The sequence below is a fragment of the Argiope bruennichi genome, chromosome 7 (assembly GCF_947563725.1).
Source record: "Argiope bruennichi chromosome 7, qqArgBrue1.1, whole genome shotgun sequence".
In the NCBI taxonomy this organism is placed as follows: domain Eukaryota; kingdom Metazoa; phylum Arthropoda; class Arachnida; order Araneae; family Araneidae; genus Argiope; species Argiope bruennichi.
In genome coordinates, this window is record NC_079157.1 from 109,778,811 (window position 1) to 109,805,576 (window position 26,766).

At 29.7% G+C, this 26,766-nt stretch overlaps 2 protein-coding genes across 2 annotated transcripts in view; one reads left to right on the forward strand and one right to left on the reverse strand.

Moving 5' to 3' along the window:
• Window positions 1-26,766, reverse strand: part of LOC129975067 (fatty acyl-CoA reductase 1-like) — a 148,296-nt gene that overhangs the window by 98,536 nt on the left and 22,994 nt on the right. The window lies entirely within an intron of this gene.
• LOC129975069 (acyl-CoA Delta-9 desaturase-like) lies at window positions 823-26,682 on the forward strand. Its single transcript, XM_056087955.1, has 5 exons — window positions 823-887; window positions 13,232-13,410; window positions 15,229-15,359; window positions 15,437-15,642; window positions 26,119-26,682. The coding sequence occupies exons 2-5, from the start codon at window positions 13,233-13,235 to the stop codon at window positions 26,597-26,599; spliced, it is 996 nt and encodes a 331-aa protein (XP_055943930.1). The 5' UTR covers window positions 823-887; window position 13,232; the 3' UTR covers window positions 26,600-26,682.

Genomic DNA, 26,766 nt, shown 5'->3' on the forward strand with positions numbered 1-26,766 from the left:
GTCGACTACCTATTTCCAATGCTGCAATATTTACAAAGTTTGTAAAAATATTTTCAGTAAGTTAAAAAGCAAATAAAAACATGTCCAATTTTACTTTAATAAATAAATTTAAATTATTTTATTAATAATTATAAAATAAAACAAGCTTGGATTTTTAAGATTTTTGTAGCTAAAATTGTTTCCCATTCTTTGAAAACTTCATGATAATTTTCATATGCTTTATATAAAGGTTTACAAAATAATAATAATAATAATAAAAACACTAATTCTAAGATTCGAACTTAAAATCCGAACTTTCCCGAATGATATTTGTAGATAATAATGCTTTATGTTTAATTAATTAATCCTTATTTTATTTCTAAAATTTACTCTTAATTCTATTGAAACGATAAAATGCACACAAAAAAAAATGCTCTTAAAGTCGTCAAAAGACGTGTGAGTGTACGAAATAATATACCTCACCGAAATAATATAATATGCACGGAATAATATTTCCCACCGCTACATTATATCTTGCTATCACATCAATGTAACCTTATTTTTTTAAAAAAACGTTTGAGCTTTAAAGTATTATCTAACTGAACCACTAAGAGTTTTATTTCGTTTCGTCATTTCTCTTTACAAGTTGTGAGTTTTTCGACAGAGATGGTTATAGTCTTCTTCTGCAGAGATTTTGATAATATTTTTTCGTTTATTTCCTTTGAATTTTGTCATTATGTTTAACTATCATTTTTATTTATATATAAAGACATTAAAAGTAATAAATGTGAATTTCCTATCTAAAGAAGAATTTCGTTACGAGTCCTTTTATATGTTTGCAGGAATATATAAACTGTATGAGTAACAGAAGTGATCAGCTGCTCGCCGCCTACGAAGAAAATTGAAAGGTAGGAATATATATAAATAATGTGATTTTGTAAATTTTTTTAAAAGTAAGTAAGTTTTCAATTTAATTTTTTTTAAAAAATGTTTTAAAATGTATTGCTTTTTAAAATTTAATATAATGCTGAACTATTCCGTCATTCCAACGAAACTTCATTCCTTTAATTTCATGAGTTTTTTTTTACTGTAATTACGAATGTTTGTTAAATAAATTTGCTAAAATGCTATATAGTCTGATTAGTATAATACGCACAAAAATAATATATATTTAGGAAAATGTACAAGAGTGCTTATTTAATGCTCATAGTTGCTTAAATATGATTTAATTAAAGTATAATTTACAAGAATATCCTAGCACACTTTTTATTTTTCATTTTCATCTGAACAAATAAATGTTTTATGTTTAGCATATTGAATTCCATGTACAAAAATTGTAAACTAAAATTAATACATTCAATTTAACGTTTTAAATATGAACTTTTTAAAGCAAAATTAGAACAGTACAGGTATTATCAGTTTTTTTAAACTTTTATATTACTAAAGCCAAATTTTTAATGAATTCTAATAAAATTAATGTAAATTGTGATTATAACTTTATACAAACAATTAAATATGAATCTGGGTATTCTAATGTCTCCATATATAAACTATATAAATAAACATGAGAAATCGATTTTTTCCCCATGTAAGTCCAAGCTAATCAATACGATTTTTTTTTTAAAAAATTGGTTCCCAAATACTAAGAAAATCTTTGTCAGTTTCCCTGGAAATTAAATATATAGTTAATTTTATTGACAAAATGTCTGTGTAAATATCACACATCGAACAACGACAAGAATATATCAAATTATCCAAAGATTTTGTAAAATTGGCTAATTATTTCAAAATGTTTGTTACAGAGAAAAATTATTTCTTTACACAGAATGTCCCATAAATATTTAAATCGTTTAAAAGTTTATAAAATTGGAAATAAATAATTTATTTGACTGTGTGTGCGACAACTATGAAGGAAGATTTTATTTTCGACAAACAAAAAATAATAAGTTAAAATACATGTCACTACATGCAAGCAAGTCGGTGACATCCTTGGAAAACCTTTAATTTTAAGCAGGGACCTGTTTACAAGCACATCATCTCTGGACTAAAATGCTTGTTCGATGCGTTCATCAGCAACATAAATGACAATTTACAAACATGTAGTATGATCAATTGAATGCAAGAAATTTTGTGAACTTTAAATTTCAATTAAGAAGATTTCCTTACAATTGAGTATTAACATTATCCACAGCCAATAATCAATGGTTCTTATATCCAATGAGTGAGGGGGCCATATCTTTGAGCAGTGCTGATCTATCGTTCTTCATTAAGAGTTCTCAGAAACGTCCTCATTTCGCTTGGGATATGAGGAAGTATCCTGATGTGCATGAATGTTATTGTGCCATTCATTCATTATTTCTCAATAAGTAATAAATCACTTTTTCCATTAGAATTTGTATGTAACATGTTGCATTACCTGTGGATATCTTAAAGCTTGTTTTTGCATAAAATTCTACAAGAAGAAAATAACACACACAGGTGAAACCACAACCAACACAAGTATATTGTGAATACAGAAGCTCTTCAGTCTCTTTTTTCGAGATTCTACATTCATGGGTGCTGACTGTAACTTGCAAATATGCATATCATCTGTCAACTATTGAAAATTTTGAACAGTTACGGAACATATTATCTTCCATTCTTTCTTGAAAGATATCATTATATTTCCTTCAAACAAATTATAAACTAGAAATATTTGTAAATTGGTGAAAACGGGAATTTTCATGAAAGCTCGAACATTTTAGCATTACATGAAAAGCTGCTGACCTAATTTTAAATATAATTTATTGTGTTATCAGCAATTTAATATAAACTGCTTAGATGCTATTACAAACTAAAATTCGCAGTCTGCTTTCAAGGTGAGTTTTGTTGCTTTTTGTCATTTTTCACAGATTTTAGGCCCTTTGTGCAAATTATACCATACGTAATTAAAAAAGGCTAAGAAGTAAATGAAAAAAGGCTAAGAAATAAATAATTCCCTAAGTTGTTATCTATTGCATAACTTTAATTTAGTCCCTAGTATAGCAGATAGGTATTATTTCTTACACAAGTTAAGATGTTAATTAAATCAAATTATTCAATCTTTCAAATAAGGCTAAGTAACAGGATAGTTAACTAATAAGATTTTTAATATCTGATTACAATGATTATTTTCTTAGTTGTTTTAAGTTTGCAATTATAGAACTTCAACGGTTTTGCTTAGATTTTCTGTTATGCTAGAATTTTGAAATTTTAAATGTGTATTTGTTCTTAATGGCAATACACTATTTAATTTATTTTCAAAAATAAATTCTCAGTTAATTGAATGACTTCATATTAATTGTGCCATTTGGTAGGGGATTTAAAATATGATTTTATTATTCCAAAAAAATTAATAAAATTATTAATAAAACACTATAATATCTTAAAATTAATTCTTTTTACTTAAAAATAAATATTATAAATATATTTTTAGCAGAACAAAAAAAAAAGTTTCTTCTTTTACCGATGGATGGGATGCACTGACATAACGTCATTTCAGAATATATTAATCGCTTCAAAAAAGCTTTTTGAAAAATTAAAATGTATGTTTGAAGTTAAATTTGAAATCGAATCTTATTTCAAGACATAAAAAAGGAAAGTTTGTAATCTACTAACTTTAATCTTAAAGACCAAATCTCAAGAACATGCACACAAAAATAGCCTTTTTCAGATAAAATGAAATTCCTTGTAAAATGATATCTTATTTTATTCTCATAAAAAATGACCGATCTCAAGAGAAAAAATCGACTGATTAGTTGATCCTAGTTTGGAAAAATTTAAGTATCTCTGTTTTTAATGATAATATGTAAATGCCTGTGTGCCTTTTGATTCTATGCATAAAAGATCTTTACACATAAAAATAAGAAGTTTATTATAATACTTTTGAGTATGACACAACGCACTTCAAAGCACTTTTCTTAAAAAATTAAATTTTAATTTGAATAAATTAAAACTAAGGAATATTTTCGTTCTCTCTATAACTCTCATAATTATTATATAATAAACATGATTTTTATGTCACTTTAAAATTAATTTTATAATATAAGTATATCTAATGCAATATTTTGATCTAATTTTAATACATTTTTAAAAACGTTAAATTTATAATTTTTATCAAATGTTTTTCATATATATTGAGATTTAAACAATATAATGTGATGCAAATAATGAGATTAAATAAAATAGTTTAAATAAACGATGCATTGTAAAATCCTTTATTCACATTGTTTCTTTGTATTATCTATTCCATTAAAATTTATAAATTTATACAAAGGAAATAAAATTAACTTGTTTAATCCTTAAAATACATGGGAAATATCAATTCCAAGATTTTCGCGATCTCATTGATCTTGACGTTCACAAATTAACTACTTCTTGAAGAAATTGCATACTATAACATGTGCGTATGAACTACCAGTCTATATTAGCAAATATTTGCTTTCCTGAATGATAATACTGGCATGAATGGAGAGGTCATTTGGCCGCAAACACACATATGAAATTTTCATACTTTACTTGTGATTTCTTCGATTCTTGTTTGCTTATGAAAATTTTCTGATTATTCATATAAAGTGTGTCAAATTCAATTCTGTATTTGTTCATTCATACTGACGTTTTTAATGTGCAAAGCTAGAAAGGCGGAATGTGGTCATTTAAACCACTAAGCAAATATTGCAAACTATGATTCATTTTTTTTATTCTATTTCCTCTGTCTGTGCACTGTTTATATTTTATTTTAGATGCATTTGAACATTAATTGATTTAAAGGAATATAAATGAGTTGGAATGGTGGTAAAATTACCTGCTTATTATCGCAACTGTGTATAAAAGCTAATTGGCATTTATTTCTTTCAAATATTTTAATTTCAATTACATCATTTCTTCAATATGTATTTCCTCTTTTAATTAACAAAGGATGATTCTTAAAATAAAATTTACAAATATTGTGAAATTTCCCATCTGAACCCGATTCTGGTTTAGGTTCAATATATCTCCTTAAAATCAGTACCTTTCTGACGGCCAGCTTTAGTGGACAGATATTCTTTTCAAGAAATAATATCGTGAAGACTCAGATATTAATTATACTCTTTCTTTAAGATGGCGCGCAGCACAATGTTGTGAGAGAAGTTTTCGCATCAAGTTCATTTACTGTAAGGCGCATAAAGCTTGGGAATTTTATGTTCATAGAGACTCTTCATAAATGAATAGATTCTGCATTGGCACAGCAATATTTGAAACGTTTAAGACCCTCACCGAAAACTGCTAGAAAATATATTTGAGTCATAAGATGCTTTCATTTTGTAAAGGTTTATCTAAAAGTAATTTAGTTACGGGATTTGGGATTAAAATTTATACAAGAAAGAATAACTCTAAAGGGATTTAAAAAAATCATGACTTATTTGTGGTACAATCTCAAACCAACATAATTAAAAATATTTCGATTCGATCAATTTATTCTCATAATAAAGGTTTAGAACACATTTTTTTTTGAAAATATGATTTGTAATAAAAATGATCAAAACATAATAATAAGTGAAAATATTTCTAAACAAGGTACTTAATAAAAGGAAGTTCTATATATCATAAGAGCTATATATACAAAAGAATTATAATTAAAGTTCCAGTTTCAAAATGCTGTTAAAATAAGAACTACTGTACAGAAAGACTGTACAGGAAATGGTATGGAATAAGAAAAATGATTCCAAAATGTATCAATAGATGGCTCTGCAGGCAGCGTACTATGCAAATTAAAAGACACTCATGTGCACGACTCATTACAATGGTTAAAAACACGCTGGATAGTTGGCTACTCTTCATATTACATCTAAGCAGCTTTTCATGAGTCTCTGAATGAAGGATCATGCTATTCTTCTGAAGCTATTTTATAAGAACGGCAAAAAGAACAGCGGGTCAGTAGCTTTAGAGAAATTTCGGTTATTAAAGTGTATAAAAATGGCTGTGTCTGTCAAAGGCCTGAAGAAAACGATTAAAACATTAGAAGAGAAAGGTTCTTTCAAAGTGAAATCTGGCATAGTGAGGAAATCAATTGCTTCTACGTTAATAGATGTGGCCACGAAATTATAGAAAGAGACTAGCAGGGGCTTGCAAACCTGTAGTGGACAGATAATCTCTAGGCATGCCTGTGAACCCGGTCCATAAAATTTTACAAATTACCCTGCATTATTATCCATAAAAAATTACACATGTTCAGAAGCTCCATTTGGCTGACCTTCCATTAAGATATATTTTTAATCTATAATTTCTTGGAAATAGGCAATGAATGGCAATAATGCAGTTTTTGAATAGATGAAGCCCATTTATCTCCAAGTCTTTGTCAATATAAAAAATTACAATTACAATTTAGCCTTAGGATTCCGTTAACTGTGCTGTCAATGGTAAACGATGTGAGAGTCTTTTGCGCAACCAGGTCATTCCAAAATTTCAACTACGCGCATGTCTGGATAGATTTACTCTCATGCAAGATAGGGCTCCTCTTTCCATTGCAACGCGGGTCATGCGACTGTTTAAGGGGCATTTCGGAATTGATAGAATTATCAACCGTCATTTTCCAATAAATTTCCAAATACTTTCGATGTCTAGCTATGGGGTTATCTTAAAATTGTGTTTAGTGGCCTGATTACAAATTTGGCTGAATTGAATGCATAGTATAGGGAATGCATTTACAACGTGACCCGTCAGACACTCAGATCTGTTGTGTAACATGCTGTTTGTCAATTTGTAGCAGAAAATGTTATGCATTAAATAATGTATTGCAAGTCTAACGACAATTAATAGGCGTTTTCATTGTTGCTTTTATCACATCGCATTGTTGCTTTTATCGAATTTCATTAGCCTAAGGATAATCAAACCATTCATTTCCATCCATTGTGGTTCAACCTTGCAGTGGCAAATGGGCTTTTCACTAATATTATTAATCATTAAATCCATATCAATTAAATGATTTTAACTAATATTATCAATCATTAAATCCATATCAATTAAATGATTTGGAAGTCAATTCTCTAGTCATAAAAAATCGAAATAATCATATACATTAAGCAGTACAGCAGGTTTAATTTCCAATCGATGCCCAAATTGTCGCATTTGATTCAAAATGTCACTTGCGGGCAAATCTGCTTTAGTATGCCCCATACAGCGCCATCTCATAACACACATTGGAATTTTTTTTTTGCTATATATTTTACCTCTTCCTCAAGTATATTCATTTTAAATCTGAAGTCATTCTGATAATTTTTTACAGCATTTTGAAAGTGGTACTTTAATTAGAATCCCTTTATATATTAGTAAATAACAAATAGCTAACTAATTAGCTGCATAACACAAAGTGCTCAGAATGCGAAACTAAACAGATTTATTCTAAAGCAAGTATCAGAGAAAATATTCATTTGACTCATTGATTCTGGTTTACGTACTTCTACTTATATATCTCTCATGACTGGATATGGAAGCTAGTTGAGAATTTCTCCGTCTTATTTCCTAACAGAAATATACCTTAATATTGAAAATTCTTTTGTCGATTAAATTTACCAAGTTCATCATCAATTTCCCAAATGGTCATCACATTCTCGCCAGTGCGGTCTAAGCAATCACTTGACATTCATTAAAATTCTCTTCTCTACTTTGAGATTAATTGAGCAGGTATATAATAATAAAAGTTCTTAACACTTCATTCCTGTTCGCTGAGAAAGAAAAGCAGAATTGATATTCTTGTGATCATATTGCTTTTAAAATTTTAAAATTGGAAGACAAAAATATTTTAAAGTGCAAAACTTATAAATGAAAAAAATATCGCATCATTCAATGAACTTACACTTAGAAACATATTGTAAAAATGTAAAATTTGCAACTGCAAGTAAGTGAAATTCTGCTTTGAAAAAAATGTAAATGATGGAAAGAAAATGGCGGAGGTGAGAAAAATGGTGGGCTATAATTAAAATAATATCATAATAAAGATATTTTTTAATTTTTAAATGATTTAAAAATAGTTTTTGTAATAAAATATTTCAGGAAAATATCATAAAAAAAACTTTTTGCGTCGTTTTCAACATTATTTGACTCTTAATTGTAAGGCATTGATAGTTATTATCTTCTTTTTTGAAGTATACGTTTGCCTTATAACCTTAATGATCGTACATAAACTGTAGATTTATATTAAAGACTATTAATTAAACAAGCCTTTATATATATATTCTAATCAAAAACACCTGCAGTGTTTATATTCGAAATGCCTTTAACTGCAATCTCAAATCTCTTTTGAAATTATATGTATCTAAGATATCGAAAAAATTTGATCAGGAAAATGGTATTTATGCAATAAATCCATAGCTGGGGGAAAAATGTCAATCAAAAGAATTCCTACTTATATTGGTAAATAAGAAATGCTACAATAACAGCTGAAAATTGGCCCGAAGAAATATTTTTATTATAGCTGTAATAAATGTGTTATAATCTTAATATTATTTTTTATGATTATAATTGCTTGCATTTAATTTCAAATGGAGAATGAATTACACATTTTACTACTGTCAATCTGTCTCATATTTTTAACAATATTTATGTTAACTGTCATTGGACTGGATTTTTATTGATCAAAAAGACTTATTTCTAGGCTTTCAAAGAAAATTTGTATTACCAAGAACATATCACACTTTCCATTTGCTGCCCTTTTAGATACAAATTATTATATCATTTATACTAGTTCACTATTTTTAAAGAAGTTCTCTTTAATTATGTTAACGTCCCAAATGAAAGCCACACGAGGGTATATTGGGAATAACACCGTAATTTCCAATACTGTTCCAATGACAAGGAAGACTTTTGAGTTAAAATTGTCCTCCCAAATTTCAGCATTGCATCAAAGTTTGGCTTGATGGATCACAACATCAAGTCCATGAATATGGTGGGTTTGTAGTAGAAGAGGAATTCGATCTTGGGGCTTTGCGACCCTGTAGTTAAGATGTCATCAGTAGGCACCAGGATCTCGGTCTTCAAATCAGTACTGAAACTTTTGATTTGATGATTTTTAATCGCCATTCAAATATCATATTATGTTTTCAAAAGAACGCTACTGCCATACTTTCAGAATAAAACACACTAATGATTGCGAGACAAAATAATTTCGCTCTTTGAATAGAACTCTGACGTTTTAGTCTAACACTTATACAAAAATTAATTCATATTGTTACTATTGAAATGCTCTTCTTCAATCCGATGTTATGATGACTAGATGGCTTTTATCATCCATAAACACGAATTCTGCGCCCAAGGCGCCCCGATACAAACGTACATGTTGTTCCATAATGACGTCCTGATAGATTTGGCCTATCATGGTTCGAATATGAACATGCAGGTCAGTTCTGGAACCCAAAAAAATTCCTCCACAAACGAGCAATCCTGCACCACCATACCGGTGTCGTTCAGTGATGTTTTCTTGGTCGTAATGGCTACCTGGCACTCTCAATATTAAAGTACGGCGAGAATCAGACTCCAAGCTAAACCTGGACTCGTCGGAAAGCATTATTACACTAGCCCACTGTTGCGGTGTGTTCACAAAGCAGGTTCTCTACTCCAGGCAAAGCGCAGGCGACAGTGGGTTGCAGTAAGTGGAACACATCTGACAGGCCTACGAGCATATAGACCAATCTGTTCTAAGCGTCTGTACACGGTCTGCCTTGAAACTGTCGTACCAGTGACTGAAGAGAGCTGACGAGACATGTCTGATCATGTGCTCCGTCTGTTTCTTTTGGCAGTAACTGCGAAATACCAGTCCTCATTCGGCGTTGTAACTCGGGGACTGTAACGACTACTCACATTACCATAATCTTGGATACTTCCAGCTGGGTACGCCCACATTTTAGATGTCCGATAATTCAACCAGGAAAAAAAATCATTCAAATGCGTCCTTTGTGTCATAACTATGCGGTTATTGCACTGAAAGGCTTATAGCGCGCTTGCAAACAATTTTACTTCTTTGCCTGTATTTCTTATACATTACTCTCTTACACTCTTGTGGTGTGTCATCTTGTGGCTTCCTGCAATTTGCATATGATGGTTGAAGATGTGTGTAGTTATTTTTCAGGTGATATATGCATTTCCGCGTAACTCTGAATTATCCTTAATTTATGGACATAAGTGTAGATATGAATAGCTGTACATATGATGTAACAGCTTTGCTTTTTCGCTTGGTTGCACAGTTTTAAGAATCTAGAGATAGCTTGATTCAGATATAAGGCAAGTATGTTTCATTTTATTGAATATGTAATAATAAACAGTAAAGAAATTATGAATTAAAAGTGTCCAAACACTGTATGAGATAAGGCAATAAAAATGTTACAACCGTGCATTAAAAAAATTTAATATCAAGATATTTATAATAGATTTTTATCCTTTAATTTATATCAGAACACGTATACGAAATAAATACTTTTTAAACAGTATTTTCTGTTTATTTAGTTGCAGGATCTCCGTGTAGATTGGGAACTAAACAATTTACGTTGCATCTATATACCAGCTTTTAGTGCCAAAGAAACTTCTTTATGATTTGAATGGATAGAGATGATTTATTTTAAAGGAAAAGACAAATAACTGTGAGACTTTTTGAGACTCTGAGTACTATTTCACAAGAGCTTCTGTGATTTCTTTTTTACTCCACCTGCTCAATGCTGACTTTCTCTAGATGAATACGAGCGTCCTACCTCCACGATCCCAGAGATCATTTCTTTTCCCATGGATCTTTGTTAAATGCGCTTGCCACATCCCTGTGTATTGAAAGCAATCTGTTTCTTATTTATATATTCTATTTTCCTTTTTTTATTTGAACTGAGTTGAAATTTAATATTTATTTTTTTTAAAAAGGAATAAATATTTACCACAGTTAAATTGGGAAGAAAACTTTCTTCAATCCACAAGTGTCTTCTCTTAGAAATTACAGTCAAGCCTCAATCCACATGAATAGGAATGAATACAATCCACAGGCTGGTCTCTCTAAACGCCTCCAATCATACCAAATATCATTAGAAGATTTCGGTCAAATCTGGGTTTATAATCTACATAGATGGATTAAAATTCTAAGCAGGAATAGGGGTTGCATATTGTGTTACACATGACGCGATCACTACTAATCAGCAGGCAATCAGCCCCTTCAAAGAAAATGCGGTCATTCAGGCTGAACTACCAGAACTCAATAGAACCGTCAAATCTGCAATCTCTTCCTTCTCATCAATCACTATTTATGTCGACAATAGATAAAGTATACAAGCTTCAAATTGTCCAAAATCCAATAATCGAGTAGTGAAAGACACATTTTCCCTTTTAGAAATCCCAACTTTCAAATTCCATGTATCAAGGGACATATAAATGATGACGGTAATAAAGCGGCAAACAAACTGGCCAAAACAATGGAAAGTGCGAATGAAATTCTATATTTTGATGCTTTCAAAATGTCATCTGAAGAAAATTCTTCAAATCCATATGATGACAAGAGGGATTGATGAATTTAGAACTGGTTTAGAAAATCAAAAATTCTATAAAGTAATAAATACAATGGACCAAGAATCCGAAAGCATTTTCCATGAAACAGTTTTATTTTAATTCATAGAAAAATTAAATAACATGGACACTTAAATGTAAAATAAATAGCAAAAAGTAACGTGATACGGGATAAAATCAATATAAATTCATTTCTCATTTATTCTGTCTATTCTGTTTATTCTGTCAGTTCGAAACATTCAAAGTATTTAGCGAAAAATTCTTTTGTAATTGTGGACTCAAAATGGAAAAAAAGCTTAATGATAAAAAAGCATTGAGAACCCTTCCCGAGCCCATAGCGTTCAAGTATGCAAATATATGCATATTTCCAAGCATATATACATTCTAATATGTAAATATTTCCAAGCTTTTAAGCATTCAAACTTAAACTGCCTATATGTGCATTTTTGTTTATCAAATGCATGCATATATTTTATAGTTTTTTCAAATAATTATTCAGAAAATAGAAACTTCTACAGATTATCATCATCAACAAAAAATTCACAACATTTTTCAAAGTTAATTTATGGACTTTTTAACCTTCAACAAATGATATCTAAAAGTGGATTTTAAAAGAATGCATATGAGGCACAAATATTGAAAACTATATGCACTTAAAAGTCATTTATTTGCTGTGGTCATTACTTTTAAACTATAAACTTTTACAGCATTACTTTGGTGCATTTATATCTCAAAAAATTCCTTTCATTGTTATGTCGGAAAGAATCCACTGTCAGACAGTGATAAATTTTATAGAAAACTTGTTCAGAATAATTACTTATTCTGAACAGGCTAAAAGAGTTTTAAAAAGTTATTTTTCAACTAGAAGTAATGATGTAAATTTCATTTATTTTACATTTCCCTTAAAATTAAATAAAACTCGTATTTCTTGATTAATTCTTGTATCTGAGTCCCGTGTACACAAGATGGTAAAAAAAAAATCTCGAAATTGTGAGTGATGGAGGGTAACAAAATAATCCTTCTTTGCTGAATATTGCGTTTGGTAATGACGCATTTAGGACAAACGGAGAACTATTAATAATATCTCTTATTGGTTTAAGGTGGATTTATTTCTTGGATTTGCAACAAGGTATTGCTACACATATATTTACATATAAAGGTACGTATGAGATGAACGTATATTAGGAGCTGCTCAAAAGTTATTCAGTTAATAATAATAACAATTTTGTCCGCTTTCACTTGCAGTCTTATGCATTAACTGGAATAGATTAAGCTACGAACTCGGCAGAGAATTTTATTTTTTAAACAGGATATTCCTTCCTGGTTCAAATCCAAATAAATTAATTCTATTCATAAGATAATATGAGCTAAGTACCATACATTCTTTAAAATGAAACATTTAGGGTTTTCTGTAGGATCATAATCAGTAAAATTACAGCAGTTTCTTCGAAGTCATGACAGTAACTTATTTAAAAAATTATCTTTCTTCTAAGAAATCTTCAAACAAAATTTTCTTCATTGGAATAACAATACATAATGCATGTTTCTTGCTAAAAAGACTCAATAAAAATGCTCATAAACTGATTTTAAATTCAATTTACATTTAGCTAAAAAGTCTTTGGTTTTAAATATTTCTGATTTCTTAAATGTCCTTTTATAGAATAATTATTCTGTGAAAGTAGAACCCTAAAATAAATGTTTGTATATGCAATTTTTTTCCCAGAATGGCTGTAAATTCGAACACCTCCGAAAAATTTTATTCTGAAAAGGATTCCGAAAAACAAGAATACAAAATAAAGATAGTATGGTCCAATGTGGTATTTTACATATATCTTCATGCAGCTTCCATCTATGCGCTTTACCTGGCTGTCACATCAGCGTCATGGAAAACTGTTTTATTTGGTAAATATTTTATTTTAAAAACACATCAGGTGCATATTCAACTATTAATTTAGCTGTTAATCAATAAATGATTTAGTCTTTGGCATGTATTACGTCTATGAGTTTTTAATTTTCACTGTAGATTGGTTTGGATTTTTTTTATATGTGTATATTTTTACTATAAAATTCAATATTGATTGAACCGCTCTTTTATAATTCTCAAGAAAAAAGCAATCTTAAAGTCAATGAACATTTTTGAGTTCAACTCCTTATAAATTAATTACAGTTTTCTTAATCTTGAGTTTTCACTTGGTTTCGAGAACCCTCGAAGATCTTGGATTTTCGAGGAGAACACTGGATTTTGAAAATACTTTTAAAGTACTTTTATTAAAATCTAGATAATTAAGAAACTCCATTAAGCATTACTGCTAAACTCATATAGGAAGGCAACGCATTTGTTTTCTTATTATATCGTAATATTGACCAAAGAATTTTCTAATTCTTCTTGCTTTTAGAGATGATATCGATTTCATCGATCCCAGATGAAAAGCAAAGTGTATCTTAACGTTATTAACAAAGATAATACAACTACTTAAGGTTATTAACAAAGGCAAATACTTGCTGCTGCTAGTTCATTTAATGTACAAAGAATATGAAAATAGTGAAAAATATCTGAACTTCATGTTCGAATTGACAGGTTGTTCTTTGAATAGAAAAGTTTAAATCTATAAATTAGTTGATTAATATAATGATTCGGCGTACAATTTCAATTAGTTAATAAATAAATGAAAAATGTTTATCTAATAGTTAAATAGCTGAAATAAGAATCTATATTGTATAAATTTGTCATGCCTACACTTTAGTATCACTGTTTATTTGTAGAAAAATCTTATTTTTAATTTCTCAAAGATATCGGATTTTCAATGATGATGTCGAAATTTTAATAACATCTTAAATTTTTCGACGCTTTTTTAAAAAAAATTATTTCTGCCTATAAGAATTTGTAATAATGAACTAAGAAGATCCAGAAATAATAAGCTTCACCTATACTAAATAGTCTCTTTTTAATTTCTAGTAATTCATTATATAAAATATTGCAAGAAACATCTAAAATACATTTGTCTTTTATTAAAATTTTCTCTTTAACTTCATTAGATTTAAATATTAATCATTATATTTATTAACTACAGTTAGAAGTCTTGCACTTCATTGTGCATAAAAGATTTTTTTAAGAAAAATTTTCTACAGTTCTTACAACTAATTTGGTCCCATTTTAATGCAAAAAAGTTACTGCTCTTAGATAAGAAAAAGTTAAAATGAAGCTGAAATCGTATTATGGTAACAATATGACAGGGAAAAGCAAAAGTAATAAAACTAGTAAAACAATAGTACCTCTATATTGAAGTTAAAACAGTTTGGATGACTGGAAATTTTAAAAGTTATCATCTCCAGTACTCTGATGGTTAATCTAAATGATGTTTAAATTTTTCCAGTTTAACCACCTTACGAGTAAAAAATGTTTTAAAAAGGTATACTTTTGAAGCTCTTATTATAACATCAAATATTAATTTCACTGCAGTTCAGAAAAAACACACAGGGAAAGTGTCACTGATGTGTTCATCGTCCATAATTAATTCCAAATCATCATCAGTCGAACTTGAATAATATGGAAGACAGTGGTTAAGAATTTCTTGAAAAGTAATAAAGTTCAATGATGATTTTTTTCATATTTAAGCAATTGTATTTGGAGGATTAATATGTTGTACGAGTTACAATCTTTTTCTTGCTGTCTTTAAATTATGTTAATTTTCTTTTAATAAGATTTTTTTTTTACTGCAGCTTTCATTTGTGCGAGTTGTGGTGAACTGGGGATTACAGCAGGATCGCACAGGCTTTGGTGTCATAGATCATATAAAGCAAAGTGGCCACTAAGAGCTCTACTTTGTTGCTTTGCTAGTATTGCAGCTCAAGTAATTAGATTCTCATAAATCTAAATATGTATTTAATATTTTAACACGATACTCCCATAAAAACGATTTTCTTACAGAATGACATTTACGAATGGTGCAGAGATCACCGAGCTCATCACAAATTTACTGACACCGATGCAGACCCGCATAATATCAAGCGAGGATTCTTCTTCGCTCACATAGGATGGCTGATGTGCAAGAAGCATCCAGATGTGGCTAAAAGAGGGAAGTCTCTTTATCTTGGAGACCTGTGGGCCGACCCGATTGTTAGATTTCATAGAAGGTACGAATATTCATTATCGATCTCTCGCTATATATCTTGTTTACACTTGTATACAATTCGTGTCTTAATATCTGTTTCAGAAATTTTGAAGAAATTCAGAAAATATTCATTAATACGACAACGGAAATCTTTAAAAACCTCTGGATGGTTTCTTTAATGGAGGAATGTTGAAACAATTTTAGAACTTAAGTCTACTGCTCTGTTCACAGCTATTAAATACAAATTATGTTCGAGTCAGCGTGCCTAGGGCATTTAAATCTTAATTTAATAAAATCAAGAGTCTTTTAATTCAATATTATATTCGGAAATAAATAAGAATTGTTTAAACCATATAAACTAGACTTAGTGTAAAAGGAAAGGATTAGAGCAGTTTTTAAGGCTTACCGATTTTTTTTTTTTTTTCAATTTGAACAAAACGTTTTTGCAAGGATTTTGCATATATATTGTTTCTACAAATTATATTTATTATCATTGATTGATGAACAGTATGCGTTATTATTAAATTGTAAATTAACATTGGAAATTGATGTCAAATTATTGTCTTCAGTTCAATAATTTTCGACTATATGCCCAGTTCTTCATTCTGGGGATATATTTTTTTTTTCTAAACGTAAAAAGCAGTTAATTATTTGCCTAGTTCTTCTAAAAGCATGTTTCTTTTCATAAGTTGGCTTCCGTTACGATTGATATTCACTCATGTTTACATGATGCATAAATTTTAAACCGAATCCTCCAGCAAAATTATTATAAAATATAGCCCCAGATCAGAGATTTTTAAAAAAAAATTTAAGTTAATGCATTCAAAGTTGGTCAAGTAAAACAACGGATTCTTTGATAATATTGTAATCTAATATCACAGCCTCTTGCTGGGTCTGTTATTATATGAATTATAATAAACTATTATGTTCATAAGAATGATTTTTTTTTTGTATTTTTTGGAATATTATTCACAGTTTCTCACTTCTAACGGACCCAGATACATCCCTAAAAGTTCATAAATGTCAACAGCAAAACTATTATATATTTCTCATAAAACTTGTTGCATCTATGATTTATCAAATATCGGTTAATGAATTATTCTACATATTATTATATTTGATTAAAATACATATCTACCGTAGTTTTCTTGTGATAATATTTTTTATAAAAATAACAGCAAAATAGGAAATTAAATCTGTGATTTTTTTTTATTTAAGTGAGCAAAATAAAGATTTCTTTAAACTGCGAAACTTGAAATGTAAGAATGTATATACTATATAATTAAATACTTATGCTTTGCTTTATCAGTGATACTTTTAAGGGGGTCAGGGACACATTTTGAAAATTTTTTTATTAATTAATTTAAAATTTTGAAATTTTTTGTACTGATCAACCATCTTATTAATAAGCAAAATCACAACATAAAAGTTTTCAAAAAATTTTTTAAACTTAAAATTTAATTTTTTTTAAAAAAAGTGACGTTGTTTTAAATCGATATAACTCAAAATATTTTTGATCAATTTTCAAAATTTTTTCATTAAATCAAACACAAATATATATTCTTTCATTTTGATTCGCCAATTTAAAAAATATTAATTTAAAAAAAATTTAAAAAATTTGAATGAAAATTTTGAAAAAATCTTGGGTACTTTTTTAAAAAAAATTCATATCTTGAAAAGAGTAAATTTTTGTTTTAATTTGCTGAATCAAAATTAAAGTAAACAGTTTGAAAAGTATGTGTTTCAAATTTCAGACCTCTATCTTTATATGATCTGGACTTATATCAATTTGATCACAACAAATAATGAAAAAACGCAACATGGTTAAAAATGCCATGGCAACGCCTTTTTGACAGTTGGAATTTCAAAGCAGTTGTCAACAAAAATTATGATATCTCTCGTTCTAATTAAGATAGAAACACGATTTGAATGTTATTTTAAGCAGAAAAGCATGCAGGATTTTTTTCAGCTAAAAAAAATTTCGAAAATTTGACGATTTATGTGTCCCGGACCCCCTTAAAAGCCTTTGCATCTTAAATTTTCTTTTAAGAAAATTCTGCGTATTTCTTTTCTGAAGAGAAAATTAGCAAGAAAGTTTAAACTCAAAGCTTTCTAAATACGATCCATACCAGAATCTTCTGTAAATATAAAATGTAAGACATATTATTTCAAATTAGGTATGCATAACTGTCGTAAGGGTAGAAAAATGTTTATATTGCATCTCAATATAGTTTATTTATTTAATGATACTATATTTATTGATTATATAATTGCGACAATATTCGATTTGATTGATATTCGAGATATTTTCTTATTTACATTTGGCTTAGTAGCATAAGATGATGCCATCTGCTATGAAAATGTATTTGTAGAAACTTTTCAAAAAACCGTAATTGATAATATAGAATTTAGTTTTCTGTCACTAAAGAGAAGACAATGTCATTCTCGGTCAATGCAGTAATATTCAATGCAGCTCTGTTCTTTTAAAGAATAATAAGCACTGTTTATTCACCTTACAATTAACAAGATTTTATCGGGGATGCCTTATTTGAGCTTGTGGCTATACCTCTGGCTTTACTTATATACGTAATGTTGTTATGAGAAAGATGAGAATAAAAGAAAAATTTTATGAGGTTTTGAGCACAACCCGAGAACAATCAGTTGGTAGTATTGACAAAATTCGTAATGGAGGTATACTAAATCGTTATACAGGGTAATTAAAAATGAATATACCTATAACAAACGGCTATAACTATTTAATGAAATTAGTTTATCCATAAGATAAACACAGCCTGTATGTGCTTTCCATGCCTAAAACAATTTAAGAAATCAAAGTTCGCATTTGTAATGCGCTTACGTCGGTAACTGCATACATGCTTCAGAATGTATGGTGTGAAATGCGCTACCACCTAAATATTGTCCGTGTGACCAAGGGAAGTTACTTAGAACATCTATGACATATGTATACAAAATTTTGAAATTACGTCTACATTATGTGTTAATCTTACCGATAAATTCTTTTTTATTAAATAGTTACAGCCGTTTGTAATCACTATATTCATTTTGAATTACCCTGTAGTACTTTGTGCCTATATATCCGAAGCAAGAGATCATCGGTTATGTTGATAATACTTGTATGCATCTTACATTAAGGGGATGAAATAACAGTTGTTTTTGACGTATAAATTAAGCAACATCTAATTTGTAATTGGTAAGGAAATTGATGAAGCGTATTTACAATGAAAAAATATATTGTCTTTTCTTTTTCATAGACTCATAGATAGATTTTCTCATTCTCATAGAAATTTTCAAGAAATCCCGCCAACAAGGAACATTTCATTTTACAGTCTAATAATTATTTGGTTATCACATATACAATAACAGGAATAGTTACATATTTTTCATATTACATTATAAATTTTTAAGAAAAATAAGAAATAAATTGCCATCCACGATTGCATTGTATTTCCTTTCTTACCTTCTAGTGTTTTTCAAGATCACCTGCATATATTTTCATGCACAGAAAATTTGAAATTTCTGCCAATATTATTATTTATATCTCAATATTGGCAGAATTTTACGAAGAAATAATAGAGATTATCTGAAATTTGTTGTACTATCATTCGGATAGCTGCAAAAGTTTCATCTTCAGATTCAAAGAGGAAATAATTCATTCAGATTTTAATAAAATAACTTTATTAGGAGCTCTCTTAGTCTCAGCGCAAGCATATCGATATAAAAATAGAATTCTGTATTTTCCCGCTATCCTTTTCTGTTTACAAGTCCAGCGGTAAGCACGTGTTTGAAGAGATCGGCTTCGCAACAAAGAATTATTCTAGTAAGCAGGAAAACTTATGTATTATGGTACAAAAAGTTTACAACGCAAAGTAAAAGAAAATGCGAAAAAATAAAGAAAGTTATACCCATTTATACGCGATTTTTGAAATAATACTCGCTCTTGAATCTGAAATACAAAATTTTGCTAAGATATATTTTTAGCAAGGTAAAAAAGTATGTTAAGAATTGTTATAAAATTTTTAGAAATCTGAGATGCCATCCAGATCTAGTTATACAGATAGTTTTACCAATTTTTTTTGAATATGAGGCAGTATTTTATCGGGATACTAATATGATACTTGAGGAAGAGTATGAATATAGTTGTCATCATCCAAACGAAAAGGACGATTTGTCACTATCCATTAACACAGATTTCTTCTTTCCATTAAAGAAAATTATGCATACATTGCTGCCTTCGGCTGACTAATATATAAGGATCAATGTAAGGTAGAGAGAGTAGTCGTTTTACTATGTCAATTCGCAAAAACACATGTGAAAAGTTCTTCAATTAATTATAGAGTTTTTTCCATGACGAGATGCTGGCACTAATTACAATCAATACATTTTATCACTTAGCATTAATGTATATGTTAGATGTTTTTCTTATTAATGTATATGTTTTTATTGAGGGAGCAGAAAAGATGGGATTGCAGTAGATGTAGGATTTTTCCCATATATCAATTCTGCAACTGTAGACTATATGCCATACTCATTGAGAGGAAGCGAAGAAATTGATTGGTATAATATCACTCAACCTAGAGTTCTCTTGACCTTCAACTGCACTTTTTAAGTGGCTCTTAACATGTCCATTAACTTTCTGGTGAATTCAGAATTCATAGTCACAGCAATGAGTTCTGTTAGTTCCAAGATAGTTCTGTTAGTTCCAAGCTTGGATATCCAACTAAATAGGAGAACACGGCATCACGTTGGCTGCAAGTGTTACTTCTATCCATCTTTAAGTTAATCAATTATTGTGAGACAATAAATTTTATTATTGCACAGAGAAATCAGATCCATGAAATCAGTATACATATTTGAAATCTGGCATCAGGTATGGCGAAGATACCAACTGGTGTTTTTGTGCATCGAAGGATAGTTGCAGAGGTATCAAGAGAAACTTTGATCGTTGCAGAGTTATCAAGATATACCAATATTTTAATATTTCTCTTTGATATTTGTCTACACAAAACGTTGGATAACCATTTTTATAAAGGAAAAAATATTAATATTTGATATAATATAAAAATATTTTAAACCCTTCCGGTGGTAATCCCTGGAGATGAAAGAGCGGGGAATATTTGTGGGAGCATAACTTGTAAGGGACGGTATATATCTTCTAAAGGAAAATATAGTTGTTTTAATATTAAAGATAGTGAATTTGATTGAAGAAGATATTTGAGTTCATCCACTGAGCTGAAGCAATATCCTTGTAATCAACAGTGCTAGGTTTGTAAACTAAGTCGATTTTATTCCGAGATAAAGCATCAACTGTAAAATTATGTGCTAAATAGCTCTAGAAAACAGTCTAAGGAAACCCAAGTATATCAGTTGACGTGGACTGCATTTTTAGCTTTCTGTTGAAAAGAACCAATAAGACACATTTGATCAGTATCACTCATAATGTCTCTTTCTTCCATCATGCGTCTAAATCGTTTGATTATTGTTTAATTGGCAAACGTGGACCAATTTTTTGGGTATAAATAAGTTTAATTGACAAGTATGTCGGGATTTACCAGAGATTTACCCTGTAATATGTTAGTGACAGCAACAGTAAACTCTGAAGCTTCAGTGCAAATGCTTCGAGATGTATTTGGATTTAGGTGATGTTATAAAGTAGCCTTTCTTGTAATCTAAAAGTTGTAACAGCTTCATTTGTTTAAAATAGAAATTTTTTTCAGGTTAGCACCTACTTTTTGACTTGAATACTTTTTTATTCTGAACGCCTTCTTTAAATTTTACTTAGCGGAAGGTAAATATAAAGGCAGTTTGCCTGATAAAACGTCTATAACAGTTAACATGCCAAGAAAAGGACATAACTGCTTAGATGGCGGTTGGTCGTTGAAATTTTAAAATGACTTCTACTCTATTTGGTAAAGGTAATAAATGTAATTAGAAAAAGTTGTCCAAATATTCCTCTCAAATTCAAGTCTAAAGTATCTTACCAGAAACATTGTTGGGGGATTGTTCGCGGTGGACAGTTATTGCATACTCCTTTTTCACATTCTCTAATAGAAAGAAATATCTGAATATCTGTCCTTGATAAATTAGTGATATGCAACAAGATGCACTGAGAAAGTGGTCGCTTTTAACCCCCGCAGGTCTAATCTTTTGAAAAATTACAGGTAGAAATGCATTTCTATGCTCTCTCCTGGAAGTTTCCATAGTACCAACTTATCCACGATTCCCTGGAACGAAAACATATACGGTTATATGGATGTAAGCGATTTCTGTAATCTTGTCACTTGTTTCTCAACGTAAGATTGTCGATTCGCTTAATAATCCCTTCAATTTTCTGAAGAATCTGCTTTCCACTAGATGAAGAAGTTGCATTTATTAAGATGGATACATTTGAAGAGTTCGAAGATCCGTGGCATTTTCTATAGTAATTGGTATAACCTATGACAGAAGTTTTTTTTTAACAAAAATTTGCATTTGTTGCAGAAAAAGTTTTAGCATAATTAGAAAATTATGTAAAGCGGCATAGCGAATTATAGTTCTTTGCAATTCTAGGGGTTTTCTAATCCCTATCACCACACCGGATAATCGTTTCAAAATTTCTTGCTGCGAAGACTCACTTGATCTTTGAATAAGATATGCTTTCATTATAGTATATGGATCTATGATAATATTTCGTATTATGAAGCGACTTTGATACGATGCAATTGAATTTTGTTACATGAGCTGGTTGTGACAATAAATATTTAAATTTTCTATAGTACATAGCATATCACAGATTTAGATCATTGATATTGTAAGGAGAAATTTTTACTGCTCTTACTTTAGCCATCTTGAGGAAATGAACATGGTAGATGAGAAGATATTCTTTTCACAAAGTTATCGCCAAATTCACAGATGTGCAGAAATAAGCACATAAGCATTATGAAATAGTTGCTGTACTATCATTCAGACAGAAGCAAATTTTTCATTTTCAGATTTAAAAATGGAAGAGTTCACACATATTTTAATAAACAATTTTATTAGCATCTCTCAATTTTATAATTCAGTCCTACTGGCATAAAAATAGAAACTTTCATTCTTTCACTTACAACTTCCAATGAATCGCTGGTACATACACAAACATAAGTACGCATGTGGAGAAATCGACTTCATTACAATTCTAATGTTCTGAGAGACTGTCAAAATTTCATTTCTTTTCCTGCATGCGATTTGATTTTGTAATACAATTTCGGGATTCTATGGGAAGAGAAAATTGTTGTTGTGCATTTTTCAGCCAGAATACAACCATTACTGGGAACTTCAACAGCTTTAATTATACTTATAATGAGAATGAAAGAAATTTAGTTTAGCTTAGTTATATTAACGTCCCTTTTTAAAGCAACAGTAGAAATAATTTGGGACGGCCTAGTTATTTTTAACTGCAGTTAGAGTGCGAGGAAGATAACTGAGCCGAAATGTCCCTCTGGAAAATTCCGCACCACATCAGCGAGAGAAAAAGTTTCAACGAATTTAACATACACCAGAACAGCTATCACTACATTTAGGCCTTCAAGCTGGAACAGTCCGGTTCCGAAGCCGAGACCTTACCGCCATTGCCTGACATTGAGAGAAAAAACATTACATAAGAAAGTTGAAAATAAGATGAAATTTTACTTTTTAATAAATTACCAGGCCAAGCGAGTGCTCTAATTGTCTTAAAATCTTGTCTCCGCCGGCACTTTCTTTGTACAATACCCCAAATGCAAAGATTTTGGAGAGATACTTTATATTCATTTATTGGGAAATGAATACTAATATACAAAGGGTTGATGATCAGATACCCTATTAAACGGTCAGAAAAAGCTAAAGTAGTTTAAGGAGTCGAGATAATTTTCTCTACTTCCATACAGATGCAATACATTTTCTGGAACAAACATATTTGTATGAAAGAGAACTTGCGTTATATTAGTACCTGACAGAATTACAGAGACTAAAACTGTCCCAATATAGAAGCAATACATATTATCAGAAAAGATTATGATCTTTCGTAATCAGAACATTAAAAATAAAATTATTGCAAATGATTTAATTAAAAAAAATACAGATTTTTAAAAAATTATCTTCAAAAAATAATGTACTTACTCCTTATACTTACAGTAATTACAAATTCTTAATTTAAATGATTAAGAAACTTAAAACTTACAGAAGAGTTTGCATTGCTTAGCATTTAGAAAGATCTGATTTTAAATCATCTTGTATATTTTATCCTTCACAATTAGGCAAACAATTTTTTTTAAAGTTTAATTCATTTAGGCTTTTAGAAACATGTTAAAACTAAACATAAATTAATACGGTAATACAATGACGGAAAATAAAAACCTACCACCAAGAAAATATTGTCCCATTTGGAAGGAGCTTTTGCATATGTGAAAAATGTCTTTCCCGATTTCACGTTAGAAAAACAGTAAATTTCTAAATTTCGTTCAAGAATAAAACTAATGTCACTATGAAGGTGTAACTCTTGTTTAATTTGAGTACGTGATGTAAAATTAGTTACCATTTATTATCTTTTGGCTTTGTTGTTATAAGCTAAAATATTGACAAAAATTTCTTTAAGACGATTATGAAAACACTTGCAAAAACATTAGTAATTTTAATATGATTTCGAGAAGAATTTTGTTTTCTTTTCTTGACATAACAGTTTATATGCTTTGAGTAGGATAGTTGGTAGGGAAAGTTTTGAGAAAGTTCTCAAGCAAACCGATGGTACGTAAAACACAGGCAGTACTGACGTATTCGCTTTCTATCCTTGCAGAGATTTCAGCTATTAATCACTTCAAAGTGATACAGAGAACTATAACAAATCAATTATTTGAGAGATAACTCCTAGCCAGACATTTTATAGCTTTCATAGCATTATCTCTCAAAAAACGGTACCGTCTTTGGTTTAACTGGAGTCAAGGAGATCTAAATGGAGGATTTGGTGTAGAATTGTTGTCCTCCTAAATGATAATTATTTCTGTCTTCGTGTCAGTGACAGCCTACATTGGTAAGAAGAAAGTCAGATAACCATTTGGAATCAAGTTTTCGGCTGTGTATATACACGGACTCAGCTACAGTCTGAGAATCTAGTCCTATTGAAGCAGGAGCCTTTCCGCCACTTAACACCTTGACGATGAATTTGTACTTCAGAGTAGTAACATGAATCAATTTTGCTGTTATTTTTTATTATTATATTATTATATTTATTATTATTATATACTGACGCGAGTAAAACTATTTTAATTTTTTAAATTTGAAGGAATGATTGATTTTTTTTTTCGAAAATTGAATGATCGTCAATGAAGCAATGTACCATTCTTTTATAATTCCATTTCTGCCATTTCTGTTTTCTATTGGATACCTTTTTCTTACCACTGTTATGACAAAATATTCTATGAAGAGTTTAAATCTAGTATCTTGTTCTGCGAGATCACCACCATCATTTTTCACGATCGGTCATTGTCATTATTAAATGAAAAATCCAAATTCATTCGCAACCTATTCAAGCATTGCTAACTTGAATGAACAATAACAATAAATAGGTATTGAACCTATCCCAAAAAATGACATACACATTGTATTGTACAATTACCATGAAACTTTGTATATTCGCATTTAAAATCTCGGCGACGACAGATGCTTATTACATGTTACCATTTCACGTTTAAATTGACTATTCTTGTGCATGCTTTAACCTAAACGAATATTTTTTAACCAAATTAATATATTACCATAGCAAATAAGTTGCTTAAATTTTTTTCCTCTAAATTAATTTCTTTTTAATTTGGAAATTTTATTTTCCACTTGTTCAATACTAAATAGAAATGATTTTAGTTATATGACGTATTTCATTACATAATTTTATATTTTTAATAGAAAGCCTGCAATTCCCCCCCCCCGACTTAAAAACTTATTAACAATTCTGAAAATCTGTATCATAATTAAAATTTTTAATATGAGAAATGGCTCATTGTTGTAAATAAAACTTATTGTAGGTGTATTTCTAACATTCCTTCATTTTGGTAAATTTAGGCTTTTAAAATTTTTGGACTATCTAATTAAATTAATTTTTATTAAAAGTATAAGTAAACGCAAATCGGAGAAAATCGTAAAGATTTATCAATGACTTTTTGATAATTCTTGACTAATTCTTCAATTCTGAAAAATTGAGTCGAATTCAATGAAATTTTTACACATATTATATAAAACGAAATGTACAAAAAATTATGCCTTTTTTAGATTATGAACTACTGTATCACAATATTTTCATTTTTTTCCCTTCTAATATGTCTTAATCAAATTCATTTGTTGGTCATAAAGTAGTGAATTCCTAGAAAAACCTAGTATTTCAACTAGTATTAATACAATAATTTTATTTTTTATGGTTATTACATTACATCTTGCGTAATTGTCTAAATGTAAATTCCCTAAGAATATTTTGTGTCTTTGCATTATTTTGCAGGTTATACGTTCCGATGTCACTTTTCTTTTGCTACATCTTGCCAATTACGATACCCGTCTGGTATTGGGGCGAATCTAAGTGGAATTCATTCTTTATTGCTGGTATGTTGAAATACTGCTATAATCTCAACGTCACTTTTCTGGTGAATAGTGCAGCTCACACATTCGGCAGCCAACCTTACAATAAGCATATTATGCCTAGAGAAAATGCTTTCGTTTCTTTCTTGGCCCATGGAGAAGGCTGGCACAACTATCATCATGTCTTTCCATGGGACTATTCTACAAGCGAATTGGGTTACACGTTGAACTTTACAAAAGCATTTATAGATTTCATGGCATGGATAGGTCAAGCTTATGATCTGAAGTCTGCTCACCCTCAGATGGTCAAGAGTAGGAAAGTGATGACTGGTGATGGTTCGAGAATGAAGCAACTGGGCGAAAAAGAACAACTGTTCTTATGTTCTCAATCATATGCTCCATGAAATTGTTTCAAAGAACGCTTTTTTTCCTTTTGTATTTTTTTCATAGAAAGCATAAACTAAATTTGATCTGATGATTGAATGGAATTTATTGTAAAATCTTAGATAATCGATTCAATATTTGAAATTATATGAAATTTTTCGCTTATTTCAAAATAAAGCAATACGCA